Source organism: Rhipicephalus microplus, chromosome 8 (assembly GCF_043290135.1).
Source record: "Rhipicephalus microplus isolate Deutch F79 chromosome 8, USDA_Rmic, whole genome shotgun sequence".
Taxonomy (NCBI): domain Eukaryota; kingdom Metazoa; phylum Arthropoda; class Arachnida; order Ixodida; family Ixodidae; genus Rhipicephalus; species Rhipicephalus microplus.
In genome coordinates, this window is record NC_134707.1 from 18,039,927 (window position 1) to 18,060,770 (window position 20,844).

The 20,844-nt window shown below is 44.9% G+C and overlaps 1 protein-coding gene across 1 annotated transcript; it reads right to left on the reverse strand.

Moving 5' to 3' along the window:
- Positions 1-9,886: 9,886 nt before the first annotated feature.
- LOC119165222 (retinol dehydrogenase 7) lies at positions 9,887-16,743 on the reverse strand. The gene is made up of 5 exons (XM_075872542.1): positions 16,554-16,743; positions 14,368-14,574; positions 12,087-12,272; positions 11,396-11,528; positions 9,887-10,274 (listed from the first exon to the last, which is right to left on the reverse strand). Exons 1-5 carry the CDS (start codon positions 16,741-16,743, stop codon positions 9,935-9,937), a joined length of 1,056 nt encoding a protein of 351 aa, XP_075728657.1. The 3' UTR covers positions 9,887-9,934.
- Between the last annotated feature and the right edge of the window lie 4,101 nt (positions 16,744-20,844).

Sequence of the window (20,844 nt, forward strand, 5' to 3'; positions counted from 1 at the left end):
GGAGCTAATCCAAACTGTTTTCCAAAGAGAACAGCTAATGTAAGAGAGGCACTCGGAAGCAGGAATACGCGTAGCCCAAAGTTACTGCAACAAGACAAAACAGCCATAACTCTTAAAAAAAATGACCAGACTGAGAGAAGTTTTCTCTTATTCAGTAGGTCATTGCATTCTGCACAAGAACACCAATGTTTGTTCCAAAACATCCACCTTGCGTTTTGATGCACGCTTGAAACGCTTTTGGAAATTTTTCAGAATGACCGGGATGCATTCCAGAAAAAAAAATGTGTTCCTTTCTTTTTACCTCATAGTGGTTCGATAAACGGTCATTTTTTACCTCATAGTGGTTCGATAAACGGGATAAGGAGAATCTCTGCAATCTCTGATACTGTCGTATACCCCGCTTGCAGTGGGGAACGATTGCGTGGTACAACTTTTAAGGGTACACTTTTTGGTAAAAATGATTAGATAACACCAACAGTTAAAATGTCAGATCTGCACAAAAAATAACAAAGACAATGTCGGTGATTCTTCAGCTAAAATATGATTAAAATATTCATAATTACATAATTACATACATAACTTTTGGGCACCCTGTATAAGTTAGGAACACTCATGTTACCCATATGAGCAGAATAATGTGTGAAAAGTATCTGAGACCTTGCTTTTACGCGTAACAACAGCCCCAATATCAACAATGACATGCTGTGATTCTACCAGTCAAATCTAGGATATGATTATATGTAACGGTGTAGTGAGTCACTGGAGATTAAATTTCACCACTTGTGGTTTTTTGAGTGTATATACCTTCGCATCGGCAAACTTTAATTCGTGCACCTTCGTACTTGTGTAATTTCAATTGAATCACACAGGAATGTGGCTTCCACCGGCCGGCATTCGAATCCACCACCCATTTAGCAGTGCAACTTCATAGCTTGTCGATTCCTGCAGGTCGATTCGGAAGATTATTGTCACTAGTTGCGTACGTAACTTGTAGGGCTCGCAATTGAGGGTACAGGCACACGGCTAAACGATACAGCACACACAATGTGATCGTGATGAATGAAGTCGCGACTAAGCGAAAGCTTGGCATTGTTCCGAATTGGGGCGAACATTTCCTCAAAGGATCGCCTACGAGTGATGCACAAAGGGCGCTGTACACCCTGCGGGTTTCTTTTCCGTAAGCCCTCCGTGTAGAAGGCCGAACAATATGTCATACAGCAGCGTGCGACTTGCTGGTTTGGTCTCGACAACGCGGAAAGAATGTCATGCCTATACGACCTTTGCTTTTTCAGCTCTTTCAGGTTGGTTACTTGAATGGTGCTCCTTGTATAAGAAGTAGCAACTATTGCTTCCCCCCGGCGTTGTGCCCGTCAGAGCTTAGGGAGTATTTTGAAGCGACTCTTATCTTGTGAGCATGTATGCGGTGATATGCGCGAACTTTTATTAGTACCAGCCGGTGATGTCGAATCAAATCCTCGTTCTATCAATCAGTCGGAGGCCGACGCATTCGCTCTTACCTCTTGTGAAACACGTGATTTGAAAGAAAATGACAAATCTTTACTCTTTAACCACACTGCCACCGAGGTCGAAATTATATCGCTGAAGCCACGAAGTAAAACCTATAGTTGTTGTCAATGGCCTATAGCTGTTATCGAACGTCTGAATTTGGGAAGGCATCTACGGCTTGCCGACTCTTGATTCATTTCATTACACAATCACAATAACAGTGAAGTAACCTTTGGACAGAGAGAGTACTGCAGGCTTTGTACTATTTAAAACGCTCAAGTGTTGGCCCAGCATAGAATTTACGCATCAGAAAATGCGATAGCTTTTAGCGTGGCCACTCTGCAGACTAAGTGCAAGTCACTTGAAGACAATCCCAAACCAAACATTCTTGTTACTGTGGCTTGGAAAAGTGCATTGATGATGATGGTGATGATGATAAAAACTTTATTTTGGTTCAGAAAAGATGAGACTTACCTTATGACGGGGTTACCCTGGCCGTACAGAAGGTCGCAAGTTCGGTCTCTGCATGCCCACGACAAGTAATCAGTTCTTCCACTTTCCTTTCTTCAATTTCGAATTACCTTCACTGCTAATAACAATCTCTTTACTTTCCCTGGAATTATTGCCCGTTGGTTATCACTAATTAGCAGAAACCATGCAGTAATACTAAACGTTGTACTGAACTCTCAACATATCAAAACTCGCTTCATCATGTCGAAAATTATTCTGTTGGTATTCTTGAAAGCGCACTATGCTTAAATCAGTATGTTGATGCGCCACTCAGCGTAGAAAGAACGTAGTTAGTAAAAACATCTGCCGGTTGATTGAGCGCTCCACGCTCGTCGTCATGGCTGCGAGTGGCACTAGCTAACGCTCCAAGGGTATATCGCATAGAAGCACTAAATAAAGTAGATAGGAAGGCGGCCGCCGCTGTTACACAGTTGGTAAAGCATCGGACACGTTATTCAAATGTTGTATCTTCGGTTCCCATAAGCGGTAAGTGAACTTTTCATCCACTTTAAATGAAACATTTTCATTTTGTCGTTATTAGTACAGTTGCAGACAACAATTATTGTTACCTACGCATTTTGAAGCAGGGAGCGCGACAACGAGGAAACAAAATATAATGTTTAGAGGTGCCTCTCAACTAACCTTATTGATGACACAAGAACACGCGGTGTTTGGTACTGGTTCGAAATAGAGTGCGTTTTTTCTAGTAACGTTCATTGTTAGACGGTGCTCTTGTTCTCGCGCTGCCTACTAGTGAATGCATAACTGATTTTAACGCATCCTAATCTAATTATGATGTTACCCATGTCTTTATTGGCTTAGTTACTCATTGGCTTAATCAGGCAGCGTAGCATAGGCGGTATGATTCTCATTACGCGATGAATGAATCCAGCCTATGGTACAAATTATTTCGAAGAACCTCGCACAACCCGCTGTCTCCCTATCCACCAACGCCGACGTTTCTCGAAGTCGGCGTGTAGCATTGCAATGTCAAGACCTGCAATATGATTCCGAACCCACGACCTTGGTCTCAACAGGGGAAAACGGTGGCCCGTGAACCGTCTGTCTGTATGTAAGGCGGTAGCGAATAATGTCTGCCCCCCGTATTTCGCCAGCGTGGCTAATGCTTTCCGCTTTGAAACAATGAGTGCCGTTGCCATCGCTTCGTGGACGCACGCCGACGTAATTGTGGTGGTTCCCGCCATAAAGACACAGTGGGGGGTGGCGTAGTCGGATGAAGCGAGCCTCGCGTACCGTAAACACCTCCGAGTGACCCTCGAGCCGGAGGGAAAGATTTTCTTATCGCTCGTTTCAGCCCATTTCGTTTTCCGCGCTAATCTTTGGGGTTTTTCTCAGAGTTTCGTGCCTTTGCGTGACTTTACATTTGTTGATGACTCACCGTGATAGCCCAAAGCGTAAGAGTGTCGGGTTGCTAAGCTGCAGGGCACAAGTTCACTTGCCAACCTCGGCAACCGCAATTTAACACTGTGAAACGTTTCCGTAACATTACACAAATGTGTCTGTAACATCAAGGAAATCTTTTTTTTTGTTTCATGAGAACTGTAAAACGTTTCGCGACGATGCGGAAGCTGCGTTTGCTCGGAGTATAACAGAAGCTTTACGCGTAGTAACGCAGACACTCCTTGGTTATTCCCGAAACGGGCGAATATCGGAAATTGTATAGAGTGACACCTTCTGAGTACCACAGAAAGCTTCTCCCGTGTATGAAGCGTTACGGTCCTTTGTTAGTTGGGGCACGATAGTGAAAAATCATCCACGTGCGTACATTTAGGTGCGTGCTAGGAAAACTTCGATGATCGATATTGACCATGCGGAGTTTGCCCCTACAGGCATGCCTCGTAATCATACCGTGATATTGAAAAGTAAAAGACCAGCAATTATTTTTTTTATTTTAGTTTTCAGGGTGCCTTCATCTGGAACATATACATGAACAAATTCTCAGTTTTTGGGGCATGAGATGCCCCGCCGCGGTGGTCTAGTGGCTAAGGTACTCGGCTGCTGACCCGCAGGTCACGGGTTCGAATCCCGGCTGCGGCGGCTGCATTTCCGATGGAAGCGGAAATGTTGTAGGCCCGTGTGCTCAGATTTGGGTGCACGTTAAAGAACCCCAGGTGGTCAAAATTTCCGGAGCCCTCCACTACGGCGTCTCTCATAATCATATGGTGATTTTGGGACGTTAAACCCCACATATCAATCAATCAATTGGGGCATGAGATGAAGTTTGACGTGCTCATCCAACTCTGAACGCGTGACGATTTTTTTTTCACATGCGTGGCTCTCTAGTTTTATTCACACGAACACGCTTAGAACAGTGGCAGGTGAGAGGGGGGTGCTGTCGCGACATCTTAATCGCCTAAGTGTGACGCCGAGTTCGCCTTATATATCTACTCAGTAGGGTGTGTATACCGATATTGTTTAATGTACAGGGTCATGCAGGTTGCAACAGGTCATGTAGGATTAGACATCAAAGAGTAGGCACTCCATAGAGCGTGCATCATTCAGACCTGTACACGTCACAGAAAATAGGTAACCGATTATAATAAAGTTATCACTCAAGTAACCGATTACAAATACTGTTACATTATTTAGGACGTAGTTGATAACAGTGGTCAATTACGACCTCAGCTAAGTAACTGAGCAATTAGACACAAGTAATAAATCACTTTTCCGATACTTTCCTTCGAAATTTATTTGAAGTAACACAATAATACAAGTTTACTCAAACTAAAACGAACTACTGTGTAGTTCATGGTGGGGAGAAGTCTGGCGGCTTACTATGGCTTCTGCAATGTAGCGTTACGCGTTATTAACCTTCAACAGGAGTAGTTTTTCAAAGCTCTCGGGACTGAACCTTCCGCATTTTCTCGTTAAGAGCTCAATTGCTGCACTCGACCCTCCCTCAATGCATGTGCTGGAGGGAAGATTGCTGTAATGAAGTCGGACGACCTTGCACACCAGCTCGTAGTTGCTCAGTGCTTCGATGGTAGTGTCGTCTCGTTTGTGAAGCGTCGCGCTTCACTGTGGCAGGCACTCGCGGAAGGCATTGCAGGTAAGGAGAAGGATGACTGTAGGGACCCCCCTGTCCTGTTAGACGGAGTGGTCGAATATAGCGGTCGCATATATTGGGACAAGAACTGTCTCAGAATACCGATTACAACCTAGATAAAGAGTAAATAATCACAGCTGATGATCTACAAGAACATCTAAATAAATTACCCAGGATATTGCTGTTTCGAAAACGTAATCTATTATATTGAAAAATTACGCTGAGACGTAATTATTTCCAAGTAATCAACTACTTGTAAGCCGTTACGTACAACGCTGGTAACGTAAGATGGAGCGCTTAGCTGCGCACGTCATTGCTAATGTGCAGTTGTGTAACATTGCGAGCACTTATCGCCATTGATAACTATGTGCGACTACATTCTTCAGTCTGCACGAGAGCCATCTTTTGCGCTCATGACGGCGACCTTGTAATCGTATGGTAACCACAGCGACGTGCGACACGACACGGACCAGGGTCACACGTACTCGCTGTAATCGTGTCTCCTCTTGACATTTCCTCAGGTTCAATGTGGCGTCCACTGAGGTGCAGTTGTGAATTCGCTAACAAGTCTACGTAGTCTGTAACTCTCTGAGTGGGTTCACATTGAATATAGTGGCAACGATATTGCACTGAAAGTGTTGCAGCGGTGTCTTAGTAAGGTTTGCGAAGCAACAAGCGCGGTAATGTAGAACTAGTGGTCGAAGCAGCCTGTGCCTACATTAAGTGATTATGACTTATTCAATCACAGCGTCGTACATGGTGGGTTTGAGCGCTGTTGTGCCACGAACCCGTCATATGACGAAGGTAGTGACGTCATTTCCTTGTTCTCAAATGCGAGAGATCGCGTTGTAGCTGCAACATATTGTTCACTGTTCCTTGTCAACAACAACGAAAAAATGATATGCAAATTTTTCAGAACGGTTCTTTAATTTTGGTCGATTGCGGAGCAGTAAACTCGTGCGAAATAATGAAATGTTATGACATATCTTTACAGAAGTCATGGACTAACAATAAACAAGTTTTCGCAACTATCCGGTTCTTTGTGTCGGGTTTGTCGTTTGATTGCTCATGCGCGTCTTTTTGCGTCTTTTTTCGCGCGTATGTGAGCTGCTAACAGCTGGCACTTACCTCCGGTATCTCATAAGTGCAATGCCTTGGCTTCTGAGTAAACCAGAGTCCCATGCTGGAATGTTGTCAAAAACGATGCGTCATAAATAATTACTTCAACTAACCATCATCTTGTGATTTGGCATCGACACACGAAATAGAAATTGCGGCTGGCGTGAACCAAAGCGTGGTTGTAACAGCCGGGGCTGGAAAACATACGCACTTTTCGAAGGGCTGCAGTATTTACCGTGTCTGACTGTTTGCTTCACCACAGGGTGGCACAAGATCCTTCTCGCGCCCACTGGGGCGACGCAGTGACGTGTTAGTTCTCGTCTGTCACGCAAGAAGAGATTTTGTTTTTAGGGGCGAAGCTCCCTATGGCCGAACCATGTCCCTTGTTCATCGGCGCGACACGCTATGAATATACATATCAATATGACTATTAATATGGATAACAATATGGGTATCTATACGTGTATGGATATCCCTATAAATAACCACGTCGTATGGGTATTCATGTCCACATGGATGTGGATATCTCTATCCAAGGAGGCCCGGCGGCCGTCATGGGCTGCACTTCGTTAAGAATGAAGACATGATGGCTCGCAGCGTGGCTATTCAGTCTATAGTTTCGGGCTCTCAGAGTGGCTGCAGCACGGCATCGCATACAAGCGGGTTCAGACTGTGGGTTCGCGAAGCTGCAGCGAAACGGCAAGCCGACCTGGAGCTGCCGAAGCTTGATCCCCTGCAGATTCGTCCACTTGTCACCATTAACTTCGTGGATGTGCTGCAACTCTTGTTGTTCTGGGACAATGGTACGAACCCAGGATACAAATAATCAGTGTGAACAGAGACGAATGATTCGCTCGAACAGTAAACAGAATGTTTTTTTTTTTCGTCTCACGCACGATGGTGCAGGGTGCTAAGAACCCACCTTTATAGTGCTCGGTCGGAAAGTGACTGACTAGATTGATGTAGCGATTACTCCGTCATCGCCGAAATCTGCGATCATTTTTTAGCTGTGGATTGGTTACGAACAGCACGTAGCAAGGTCAAGCAAGACAACGCAGAAAATGAAACAGAAAAAAAAACATCACGGTGCTCTATGCCTAACTTTTAATTGACAAAAATACACTTTGAGATATAGCGATAAAGAAATGGAAGCAAGTTTGCATGAAGGGTAAACGTCACAAATATTGCAATATCTTTGTTCAGCCCGAAACTGATAATTAATGTGGTACATTTGACTGGAAAGCAACAGCAAATAATACCTTATACTTGCTCGTCCCACGTCATATAAGAAATAGCTGGATGGTATCCTGTAGCTCCCGCAGATGCCTTATTAACGGTGAAGACCCACATCTTGAACAGCACTGGGGCGAGAATTACATCTTGAATTCAGGGCTCAACCTAACATTTTACTTCATGAAACTCCTCTTGCGCTTTTTACAGAAAGGATCCCTCGAATCATTGAGGTGAACGCTTTAGCTTCTCAAAGAAAACTTGCGAAACGGCTGAAAGCAGTGATCACGTGTAGACGTTTTTGAAATATCGGGGAAGAGTAACACTGAAACTGTTGAACAGTGTGCACGTGGACAGTACCTCAGAAAGGTTGAAGTGGCTTGAAGAAAAACACGCTGGTGACACAAATAAATATGCACACAGTAATAGCACGTCAAGTTCATTTCACTGCACGCGACACAACATTGCAAGCATTTCACATAAGCTAAACATTACCACGTGAATTTAAAGAAGTTATCGGGGTTGCTGTTTGTAGACCTTTAGTTAGGTGTACTAATTGTGAGATAGTAGTATAAGAACGATGGTGGACGCCAAAATCAATCTTTCGCTATAGGCCACCTGCTACACGTTTAACGGTTGTGTTATGAGAAAAAGAAAAGAAAGATGGGCTCTTCGATTGATTTCTTTTATTTCGTTCAATGAGGTGAGGAGCGTTTGAAGATGAGCAATAGATATTAACCATTTTGTTTAGGACCTGCTGGCCAGATGACAACGCCTCGAATGCTCACTGTTGCCTTTAGACAACCCTTCAAGGTGGTGGTGGTGGTGGTGGCGACGACGACGATGACGACGACGACGACAACAACAACAACAACAACAACAACAACAACAACAACAACAACAACAACAACAACAACAACAACAACAACAACAACAACAACAACAACAACGACGACGACGACGTAAACGACAACAACAACAACAACAACAACAACAACAACAACAACAACAACAACAACAACAATAATAATAATAATAATAATAATAATAATAATAATAATAATAATAATAATAATAATAATAATAATAATAATAATCGTTAAGTTTTATCATATTGTGGTCTCAAAACCATGACATAGTTCTGAGACACCGTAGTGGAGGAGTTGATTTTCAAAATTTCGACCCCGAGAGTTTCTTACGTGTCCCCCACTCTAAGCGTACGGACCTCAAGCATTCGTTCTCCATCAGAGGGCGGCACTCACGGCCGTTATTCAATTTTGTGACGTTCAGGCCAGTATTGAAGTGCCACAACCGCTACAGCTCCCTCAGCGGATGAACCCCTCAAGACTCTCGGTCAGGTAGAGAGAAGCAAGTAAAGGCATAAAGGCTAACCAGACGCACTTCTGGTTTGCTACCCTGCACTGGCGGAGAGCGATGAAAGGGTGGAAGGAAAGAGAGAAGAAGAGAAGAGAGATGGGCACAGTCACGAGCACACTTGGGTTAATACGTCTCACTGAAGCCGGTCACATAGGCCTGTTTTCACTAAATACGCCGGTAACGCTTTCATTGTCTTATGAGCCTTCGAGGCACATTTACATTGCCTTAAATGTACATTGCCTTAGATGTACAGAGAGAGAGAGAGAAAGAAAAGGAAAGACAGGGAGGCGACTAAAGCCATGGCCCAGTTGGCTACACTGCGAATGAGGTAGAGATGGAGAAGAAAAAAAAGAACACGAAGAAAAAGAAGAAACGAACACTTAGTGGGAACACGATCAACACGAACTCGCGCTGGTAGTACACGGAAGTTCGTGAAGTCTGCTCGTTTTCAAGTGCCATACTTCCACTGTCTTGTGCAAGACTCGAAAACTGTGCGGCAAAGTTCTTCAGTCTCCTTTTTCGATAGTGGTCTTTGCATGAAGACGATGAAGTGAGACTCCTAGAATATGCCGTTGGGTCGGGCAAGATGGGCAGGGCATAGAATGTGCTGAATCGTCTCCTCGCAACTAGAAAGGTGGCATGCCATGCTGCTTTTGATTCCTATGAGGTAAGGATAAGCATTCGCAAATTCCATTCCCGGCTGCACGAAGGAGAGAAGCGAAAACTTAAGGGCTCGCTTTTCTTCGTTAACGCAATGTCAAGAAAACCGAACAGACAATATTTCGATGGAAACTGCAGGGGATGTAATTAGCAGTAATCGCAAGGTAAATGTGAAGAAAGAGAAATGGACGAGTGGAGCAATGGAATTGTTTTTTGAAGGTCACAGCTTCGATCCCTGCCTACGATAAGTTATCCTTTACTACACTTCTCTTTCTTTACATTTACATTAAAGTAAATACTAATAAGATCTCTTACACTTGGTATCATTTCATTAGGTCTTATTACCACCCAACCACATGCGACTCCGCAAATTTGCATCGCTTTCCAGAAGAGTGGTTGCAGAAAATGGCGTCAAGTCCAGCCTTTGAAGACCATGCTTCGCAGCCGGGATGCAGCATTGCACTTCTACGCTTTACGCCTCGCAGCTCGGGCAACCTTGCGGATCACGTGGACCACTTCGTCTGTCACTTCAGCTGGCGCCACTTCGTACAGCCGGCGCAAGAGAATGTCCTTGAGACCGCCGGCCCTGTAATAGGCCTTGGGAATGAGGTCTCGCACGGCCGACTTCATCACGTTCACGGCCTCTTGCAAGTCATCCCTCATGATAGACGAGTACAGGGCGTCGGACGACTTGCGAAGACTTCCCAGCGAGTGGTCGCTTATGACTCTGCGCACGCGAGCGGGCAGCAGGCTCAGGTCTTTGCGCAGTGCCTCCGCCATGGTTTCGTGGTTAGCCATGGGAGTCCTGAACGTGCGGGATAGATTAGAACAACATTGGCGAAGGTTAAGGATCTTAACAAGGAAGCACCGCGATAGTATAAGGGATAGTATAAGGTATAAGCAATGGGAGTAAGAATCAATGAAACAGCAATGTAAAATTGTGCCATCCTGCAAGTCCTCATGATAAACTACGGAATGTCAAGAAAACTTTGTAAAAGGAAATGTGAACGAAAATACAAAGAACACAGATTTTCAGTCCGCCCCCAGCCCTCCGTCAACTCCTCAACTCGCTGCGAGCCAGTAAATACTTTCTATGGCCGGAAAAACGCCCTCGTCTTATACAAATATGCATTAAGTACAATGACTTAAGGGCATGCCTAAGTCGCCATAAAGATACTGAGAAGATACCAACAACAATTTGAAGGTTTCTTGAAATAGAGGAGCACTACTAAGAACACGAAAGTGTAGGGCAAACGTACCTAAAAGGCTAGTGACGATGACCAGCCTGCTGCCGGGTGTCTTGCGCATAAGTTTCAAATACTATTGCTTTTAATTTTGTGTTTTCTCACTGATACCCGTTGCATCCCTCCCATAATTCTTTCTTTATTGACCAATGATGTGTGGCAGGTAACACGTGAGAAAGAGAACATTGCCTAATGATTTTGTATTATTATTCACTGCCGAAGATATAAAGCATTTGCAGAAATATTGAATATTGCTTCCGAGGTGCTCTCGAGAAGTGATTTGAAGTGAAAGCGCCTGAGTATTTGCTATCAATGTTGATATAAAAGCTATGCTAATGTTTTTCATTGTTTTGCACAATTATTTACATTTAGACAATATTTGTATTGGCTGACCAATGTTGCGTTTGGAGCAGGTCAAACATCAATTGTTGATGTCCTCATAACAAACATTCTTGTATAGAATTCAGTAGTTGAGTACACCCTCCGCAAACGGTAAACTTCACAAGTCACCCAAAGAAACTGCAAGTGCCAAACGCATTCCCCAGTGTTTCGATAATTATGAATACGCAGAAAAACGCTGACAGAAAGAATTGCTCACTGAACGAAATGACGCAAGGAAGCTAAAAGCAAAACACGGTGCTTTGCCGTTCAAGTATTGGACAGGCACATCAATTTCGCTCACCTGTATGCACCTGGCTCCACGGTGCTTACGTGAACACCCCTGTCGTAATACTGTCGCCGAAGGGAGTCCGCCAGCGATGTCGAAGCGTGCTTAGACATGCAGTAGGTCATTGATGCCGGCATTGACATCCGACCTGCGGCAAAGGGCATGCGAAGGTACAGAAGTGCAAGTCAATATTGCTCAGCAAGAACATGTAGGAGTAAAGCTCTCGATGTTCCACTCAGATGAATACAGTAAAATGAAAAGGAAGAAAAAAAATCGGAAGGACCGGGAGGTTAGCCAGTTCTCAGACCGGCAGTAAAAATATTTCTATATAGCTCTCGATCTTTCGCAAGATGAACGTAATGGAAGTAAAAACCAATTAAACAACAATAGGAAATTGTATACCATCCTCAAAGCCTTCATGAAAAACTACGGCATTCCTAAGAAACTTGGTAAAAGGAAACTTGAACGAAAATACAAAAAACACAGATCTTCAGTCCACCCCCACCCCTCCCTCAACTCCTCAACTCACTGCGAGCCAGTAAATACTTTTTATGGCAGAACACGTGCTCTCGTCTAATACAAATGTGCATAAAATACAATGCCTAGTCACCAGGAAGATAAGGAGAAGATGCCAACAACAATTCAAAGTTTTTTTTTTGAGATAGAGGAGCTCTACCAGGAACACGAGAGTGTAAGGCGAACGTACCTAAAAGGCTCGTGACGATGACCAGCCTGCTGCCGGGAGTCTTGCGCAGAAGAGGCAGAAATGCCCTTGCGACTCGGACCACTCCGAACGTATTGACCTGGAAAACGTACTGTATCCGGCTCATGGGTTGCCACTCAATGTAGCCGAGACTCGGAACGCCAGCATTGGCCACAACGGCCCACAGCTCTGCAAAGAAACGAGTAAGGAAAGATATAGCTAGGAAAAATGCTTTTCCGTCAACCAGTCTCAGTTTAGTTCACTTCAGTTATGTGTTTAAGTATTCGTCAAAGGTACCAGCAATACGCCTAAGCTTTTTTGGACCCGTAGCCAACAACACTATAGTCTGGTGGACTAGTTGGCCATGCATTTAGTATAAACAGTGCGCTAAAAAAAGAAATAACAAAGACCAACACAGAAGACAACACCAAGTGCTGTGTACCCCTATTCAACGTTTTGTTGCGCCTACTTTGGCAGTCCGCATGAATTTTATTGGCCATGTGATGGAAGGAAGAATGTATTGCCGGAGCCAACCGCCGACTCTATTTCAAATAAGGTGGAAAGTTGGGCTAGCTGCTGTCAAGCATATTAAACATGATTACTAGCTGAAAAGGGACAATGACATGAACGAGGAAGATGGCATCACGCCGGACATCGACTGACACTATTGTCCTTTTAAGCCCAGCATGTTCCCGTGTTTCTCGATGATATTGCTCAGGTCCTTGTGGTAACGCTAGCAGTTTCACCATTATGATTCTATGTTCCCATAATCTGTCGGCTTCATTTCGGTTTAACGAAACCAAGTTTATTTATCCGTTTCCTGTCTTTTGTACGCTATAATGCTCTCAGTCACGGCGTCCACATTTGTCCACGCAAACTTCAAAGGAGCGTCACACGCCACAATTTCTTCGAATCGCTTGAAACTCGGTGTGTACGTTCCTGCAGGCTTTCTGAGTGAACAATTGGCAGTCATTTAATTTTTAGGGGCGAAGCTCCTTAGGGCGTGGGCTGTGCGTCCCCTGTAGCCTGTATGTAGCCACCTCTAGTTTAGTTCTTGCAGTGTTCACTAGATGGTGGTACCGTCCCCTGTATGTAGCCACCTCTAGTTTAGTTCTTGCAGTGTTCACTAGATGGCGGTACCGTCTCCTGTATGTAGCCACCTCTCGTTTAGTTCTTGTAGTGTTTACTAGATGGTGGTACTTGTAGCTGATGATGAAAAGATGCAAGATGTTATAAACTAGAAAGCGGTACTTGTAGTTGATGAAAGACGCGAGATCTTATAAAATAGGAATGATGTCACATATGGCGCGTGTCATTGGTTGAAGGCAATCGTTCGATTTAGTGCGGCGACGTACGCTAGGGGGAGCGTTGTAATAAAATCCGTTCGCTGTTGGCGCGCGCTCGGAGTCGCCGGATGGATAAGGCTGCACAGCGGAGAGAGCGCAATGCGGCAGCAGCGCGCGCTCGCAGACAGAATCCCGATGTGCGAGCGCGCGAGGCAAGGGACATCGCAAGCCATCCATCGTCTAAGAACAAATAAAAGTTGATGTGTGTATATACACACACAGCGTTTCTCACGTCTTTACATGATGATCGACTGGGCGAATTACACGGATTCACAGTTTACCGATGAATCCCTCCGGAGCTTCGCCCATTCATCATCATTCACCCCGTGAATATGCCGTAATTTTTTTGTGCTCCGTATTGCTCCGGAAGATCACTTTGCAGGAGACACTACCATGTTTGACGATTGTTCGACGTGCCGTGGTCCAGGACCCACGTCAAGAGTATTTTTTCCCGCTCGAAACGAATAGCACCAAAAAATAAACTGGGCATGTATTTCGGGCCGAATGATTAATTATTTTATGCAAGTACTGAAGCAGGCTGATAGCAGCCTAGTTAGATATTTAGTTACACTCATTAACGTTAATTATTGAAACTTGCATGCACAACACATTCATTCATTTTCTTTCTTGGAATGTGATATTGAGTGTCTTGAAACTATGCCACGCGATTTTCACGCGTTTATGACAATGGCACCATAATGCGTGTGAGAAGGGGGTAAAAATTCAAATTAACGGACAGATGCAAAAGCGATGCTACCCTATGTACAAGGGCGTAGCAAGAATTACTTTCGGAGGGGACGGGGAAGGTGATCTATTCCCTTCTGCATATGCTCATGCTTGTGTTGTTGTGTCGATATATGTACACAAAAACAAATGAAAAGTTGCCCTCCTCCCCCCATTGGCTATGCCAATGGTTACATAAAAAGGACATTGCTGACCTCTTTTGCCAAGAGTTCTCTCCACTGCTTCGTACGCAGCCTCGACGTCGTCATCTTTTGTAACATCCATTTGTAGCACTTCTATGTTGGTCTTGGTACGAAGGATTCTGGCTCCTTCTCCAGTGGCACTGAGACATCCCGCGTAAACGTAGAAGCCGTCAGCAGCCAGCTGCTTAGCCAAGAGGTAGCCAAGGCCGGTATCGCAACCTATGAAAGCAGCATGGTCACATTTTTGTACATGATCTCGTAATGTATGATTACATTTTAGTAACCATTATTCGATAGCATTATATTCTTTCTTTATCCACGAAGTAGCAGTAACACAAAGTATGGTTTCACAAAAAAAAAAAAACAGAAAAACTTGTTTGGCGCACTTATGGTATTTCATTACAGTAGACATACCTAAAATGTGCACACTCGCATGGCACACGCATTTCACACCCTTAGTTTTATTCTTCAACAAAAAATTTACGCATTCAATGTTTCGAGCAAGAAAAATATCATATCGGCTGTGCTGACATATTTTGTGCAATATTTTTCAATGCCACCAGCGTCGTACATTTGTCTGTGGAATCTTCCGTGAAATGACTATATAATTTCGTCATGCGAAAAAAAAAAAAAACACAAGCGGATTGGCTGCTGCAATGAAACTTACACATTCAGTAATACTCGTTAGACGTCATCATTCTATGCTCAGTTCAGGATTGAAAATTAGTTTTCAACAGTTGAATGAGCGCAGCAAAATGTCTGAAGTTCTAAATATTCAGATTATGTTTTTGCACGAGGAGTGTCGCACTTCATCTTTTAATGAAAGATCGCTCTATTTCAGAATAGCAGAAGAAATAACAAAAACCAACAATAAACGAACCATTTTTGTACATTATCTGTTGAACTTATACATCCGCAAACAGAACGTCATATATAAAACCAGTCATATGGGTCGTTCCGCAAAGAAGGCACAAGCTACTACGAAATGGTCAGGACTGCATTAGGAAGCTCAAACTGCCCAAACTGAAATAAAAAATAGGGGGCCAAGTTTATGCGTTGCCAGCTGTTTATTTGTTGCCATAGCAAGGTAGCATCAAGGGTACTTTGTTTTGCTGCAGAGATCCCTTTTCTAAGACCAAACTATAGGCTATATTTTAGTGAGTGTTAGTTGCATTCCGAAATAACTAAAGTTGAATGAGGTTTTTGGAAGTCTTCTTCACAGAAAAAAGTCGAACATCATGAAGGCTATTTTCATAAATAAATACAAAAAACATACAAAATAGTTTGAGGAAATGCACAAACGTGTACAGTTATTCAGACAATCCAAACGGCAGTTAATCAGAGTGTAGTACGTACCTATGGTCATCAAATATCGGTTAACGAAAAACGTTGCTGGAGATGGAGCTTTGCTGGTCTTCCTAGCGAGTCATCATCTTCTTTGCGTTCGAATAAAAAAATCTGTTGAATTAGGCCGAGAGTATCAGAAGGAGTAGATGACAACTGGCATCAGATCATCCTCAGTGCCTGGTAGCGGGACGATGCTGCGAGTATCCGTAAGCTAGATGCAAAGTTCGATATGTTTAACGGGGAAGTCGTGGTGTAGCGTTCAGCTACGTTAACTTTAGGTTTGAAAGTTCCATTGACTGTGAAACGCAGTGGTTATGAAAGGGAGAGTAGGTATCCATAAGTTCGCAGTACAACGCTAGCAGGAAGTCCATACACATTGTTAAGAAAGTAGAACTTCTCAATAGTTTTTGATTAAGGAGGGGAGGAATGAACTTTAATGAGAACTGACAATTCTGATCCAAAAAACATTGTTCTGGAACCTCTCACTATAGCTGGGCAAACACTAATGCTGTGCTAGTCGTAGCTCAGCGGAAGCTTTCACTGAGCGATAGTTGTATATTGGTAGGAAAGTATTAGGCATATGGGTACACAGTATATGCCTTCTGACAGTACGTGCAACAGCTAGTATATGAGATTTTTTCGTGCCTTCGAATGAGGAATATAAGAAAGCCGCAACAATGATACACTCTCAGTAATCACATATTACACTTATTGGGTCAAAATTCTCTCATTTGTAAGAAGTACAAGTGGTATTACATGAAAACGCACAGTCAATGTGTCATAAGTCTCGGGAAGGTCATCTTCAAGATACAACAGAAGCAAAATATGACAAACGAAAGGCATTCACTAACCTGTAATGAGAATGCTCTTGCCTTGTGCTTCGACATGTGCGTTGAAGAAATGCCTTCGAATCTGCCACAGTGTCCAGTACGACACAAATACTGCGAGTGTTGCCAGTGCAGCGGCGGTCACCAGTTCCAGCGTCTGGTGAGGCAGTTTCCAGCTGAGCAGCCATGAAATAGCCGCAGTTGGGACGGCCATCTGGCTAACTGTGACCATATTCTAAATGAGTCTATATATTGCACGGACGTCAAAAATTCAAATAAAGTAGTTCCGAAAGATTAGGCTGACAGACCCACCTGCCTGCTGTCACGAAAGAATAATGAATGAAAAGCTGTCAACTAGAACTGACGATGGATATAGCTTCACTGAGGTCCGAAAGAGGTCTCTTTGAGCTTTGCTTAAAGTTGGGTACGACTCTTCGATGTGAAGCTGTCGCTGCACCAGCACTAGTGAAACCGTTATCAGGATGTTAAAACTGACAAGAGACACAATAATAAACAGGCCATCAAATAGAGCAGCTTGAGTTGTGTTGTAAAGGTTGATGGCTCTTCACTTCTGCTCACGAATGCGGTGCATCTCTGTTCGAAATGACTGCTGTTCTATGTTTCCACCATGGGAAAAGACGCGAGAACGATAGCTCCTGAAAACATCAGTAGCGGTTCTACCGACGGTACACCACTTATCTTGTAATGACAGTCAGTTTGGTAGCTGCGTTCTTTTAAGCAGCAAGGAACCGTCCGTGGAAGGCCGACTTGCTCAATCATTGTGCGACACTTTCTGGAACACGCTGTGGCAATTACGGCCGCATCTTTGTAGGATGAATTTGTGCTCTTATCCAAAGATGACTTCCTTTCGTAGACTCACCTGCCTGAAAAGTGAGAAGGCGGGATATCGGGCTATCATTCCATCTGCTCATTGCTTTTTAATTTAGAGCGTTAACGATTGTCGGAACAATAGAAAACAGAGTATGTCGCAAGCATACGAATGAACGTGTCCGCCATTTGTCCATGAGCAAGAGTCCTTGGTACGTTCACGTAGCCATGGTTGAACCTTTTTTTTAAGTCAGGCGTTCTGTTGTGAAATAGGACTCTGTGAGAGACAAGAGGCTTTCTTGTGTAATCTTTTATAGAAATTGCAGCTGATTACCGATACTGATACTTCAACTAGGCATGATACTAAATACGGCGGCTACGCAGTGGGATACTTTGAGGATTTATTGTAGCCCTAAAAGAACGTTTAATTAAGTCTTAGTGATTTCTTCTCAAGTGGGGCTTCATGCGAGACAGAGGAGTTGTGCGACTTTTTGGGATAAATACAGTGTTACGACCGGCCCTGGGGAGCCAAGCAGGAAGAGTTTGGGGGAGAACCGGTTCTTGACCGACGGTGTCGTCCACCCCCACCTCCCCATTCGGGTTCCTCCTCTCGCCGGGAGAGCTCCGGGGTCTGCTGTGCGTTCGTGACCATGTTTGGTAACATTTTAGGGCGCCGTGACCATATATGGACCTCGTGTTAGGTTGGGCCACTCCATGTGTTGTGAGGTGTGTTTCCCCCTCTCTCGTGGCCGAGGTGCCGGAGACACCGTATTGGCTGACGATGCGGACGGGGCGCCCAGTGTCAACGGCGCGGCGCTATAAAATGCCGAAGACGTTTTGTATCACACTCACTCTTCTCTCTTTGGGTCAGTTGACCACTTCTCCACATGTAAATAAATCTCTGTTGTTCGTTCGGGCGCTTCTTCTCGCTGAATTGTTGGACGATGGATCCTGCGACGGGGCCAGCTACCGAAAACGAGACCGGCAGGACCCGGAGTCCCAACAAATGGTGGCAGCGGTGGGATGCCGATAACCCCGAAAGCGACCACTGGACGGAGTGAGCCCGAAGTTCAACAACGGGACGACAGGAGAAGGAGGACACGAGCTCATCGACTTCCAGAGGGAATCGAACGGCACTTCTGAGAGGCACGACGCCGGAGACATGACTGCGAACTGGGTGAGTGCCGGCTTTCTCTGTTAAATTTCACCAGGCATTTACTCTATGTGTTAAGTAAAAGCTGGTAGAGAGGGGCTGTCTTGGTCATTGGGTTAACAGGTAACTTGCGTCAGGCAGAAATTGTGTGATAGCTTGGTTAAGCTCTTTCTGTCAGTGGCGTCAAGGTTAACAGTGACAGGGCAGGATTCCGTGTAAGAGCTTTTGAAGCTTTATTTGTAGACTAAGTTAACGGAAAACTTGAGGCAAGGCAGGTATCTAGAGCTGTCGTTGCCGTCAAGGTTAATTAGTTGCAGGACAGGAATCTTTGTGGAACAGAGACAGCGGTACTGGAGGCAGCCATGAATCTGAAATCCCTGCGAAAGTCCATGTTGTTGCTTCTTGCAAGGGAGTTGAATCTGGAGGTGTCGGACTCTCAAAGAAAGCCAGAGCTGATAGAGGCGATTCTCGCATTGGGGGCGGAGGATGACGAGCTGTCAGAATGTGTCGAGGAGATTCAGGAGAGGCAAGCGGCAGAGGCCGAAAGAAAGGCGGCCGCGGCCGAGGCCGAAAGAAAGGCGGCCGCGGCCGAGGCCGAAAGGAAAGCGGCAGAAGCCGAGGCAGATAAGATGCGAAAGCACGAGCTTGAAATGAAGCGCCTCGAGCTAGAGATTAGCCATAATAGTAGAACAGGAGGCAGCGAGGCATCCGGTACCGCAGAGCGGGTCAGGTTCAAAATGACGGACCTAATGAGATCGTACAAGCTAGGGGAGGACATTGGGCTGTTTCTCGTCAACTTTGAGAGAACTTGTGAAAGGCAAGGTTTCAGCCAGGATACGTGGCCTCAACGCTTGTTGTCCCTACTTCCGGGGGAGGCCTCAGAAGTAATCGCGCGCCTCACGAAAGAGGAGGCTGACGAGTACAGTGAGGTAAAGTCGAGCCTTCTCAAGAAATACAGGTAGTCAGCGGAAGGTTTCAGGCAAAAATTTCGCAACGCCGTAAAAGAGAACAATGATTCATACCCGGAGTTTGCTTACAAGTTAATGGCCAACATGGGGGAGTGGCTCAAAGAGGCAAAGGCGTATGGGAATCATGACAAGGTGCTCGAGTGTATCGGTCTGGAACAATTCTATCAAAGGTTACCAGAAAAGGTGAGGTTCTGGGTGCAGGATAGACCGGACGTGAACACAGTAACGAAAGCCGCAGAGCTCGCTGAAGAATTCGTTACGCGCCGCGCCCTCGGGGCAAACAGCGAGCCTAAAAGGGAAAAATTCCTACTACCGAATAAGGCGCCGTTTAGAAAACAACCGACAAGTCTCGCACAAAAGGGTGAGGAAAACAATTCATCTAACCATGGGGCGTCGGCAGAGGCAAGCAAAAGGAAATTTGAGGCGAGAAAACCGGCTGCTTGTTTCAATTGTCACGAAACAGGGCACTTCGCGAAACACTGCCCGAAAGAAAAGGTGACCTTTTTATCTATAAATGAAGCCGACGAGAACATGAAGTTGTTAGAGCCCTATATGTACGACCTTACCGTGAACGGCAAGCAGTGTCGGGTTCTTAGAGACTCCGCAGCCACTATGGACGTAGTTCATCCGTCTTTTGTTCAGTCCGGACAGTATTCAGGAGACTGTGCCTGGATTAGACAAGCCGTAGAAGCAAACAGTCAGTGCCTCCCCGTAGCTAAAGTTGTCCTTAAATGCGCATTTGGTACGTTGGAAACGGAAGCCGCGGTATCGCCATATCTACCCTCTCAGTATCCTCACTTATTTTCAAATAAGTCAGATCAAATGCTGAAGGAGAAAGGTCTAACGTTGGGAGAAGGCATAGTGCAGGCACTGACTAGATCGAAGGCACGTGCGCTGGCTGCAAGAGCAACATTCACTGAGGCAAACAAGCCTCAAATCGACAACGGGCCTGGTTGCGAGTTGGACACCACGGTAACAAATCGACTTGTGCGAGAACAGGCTGCAGAAGCCGTAGTCGCGGAAGCAACCATTCCTAAAGGCGACGATGAACCTCCTCCCGAATTGGAAGGGGTCAATTACGCCTCGTTGACCGAGCAAATAGAAAATGCCGTTCTCCCAAGCCGATTCCTGGTAGTACAGAGGATAGCACAGAGGGTGACACATTCCAGGTACTAGGAAATACAAAAGAGTTGTGTGTCATGCCAACTTCGGATAATTTCAGTCGGCTGCTGCAGGTGAGTCCCGCTTCATTAATAACCGAACAAAAGGGGGACCCGACGCTTAAGCAATTCCAGGACAGTTCGAAAGAGGGAATCGCCAAACGAAATGTGAGATTCCAAGAGAGGAGCGGCATACTCTATCGAAA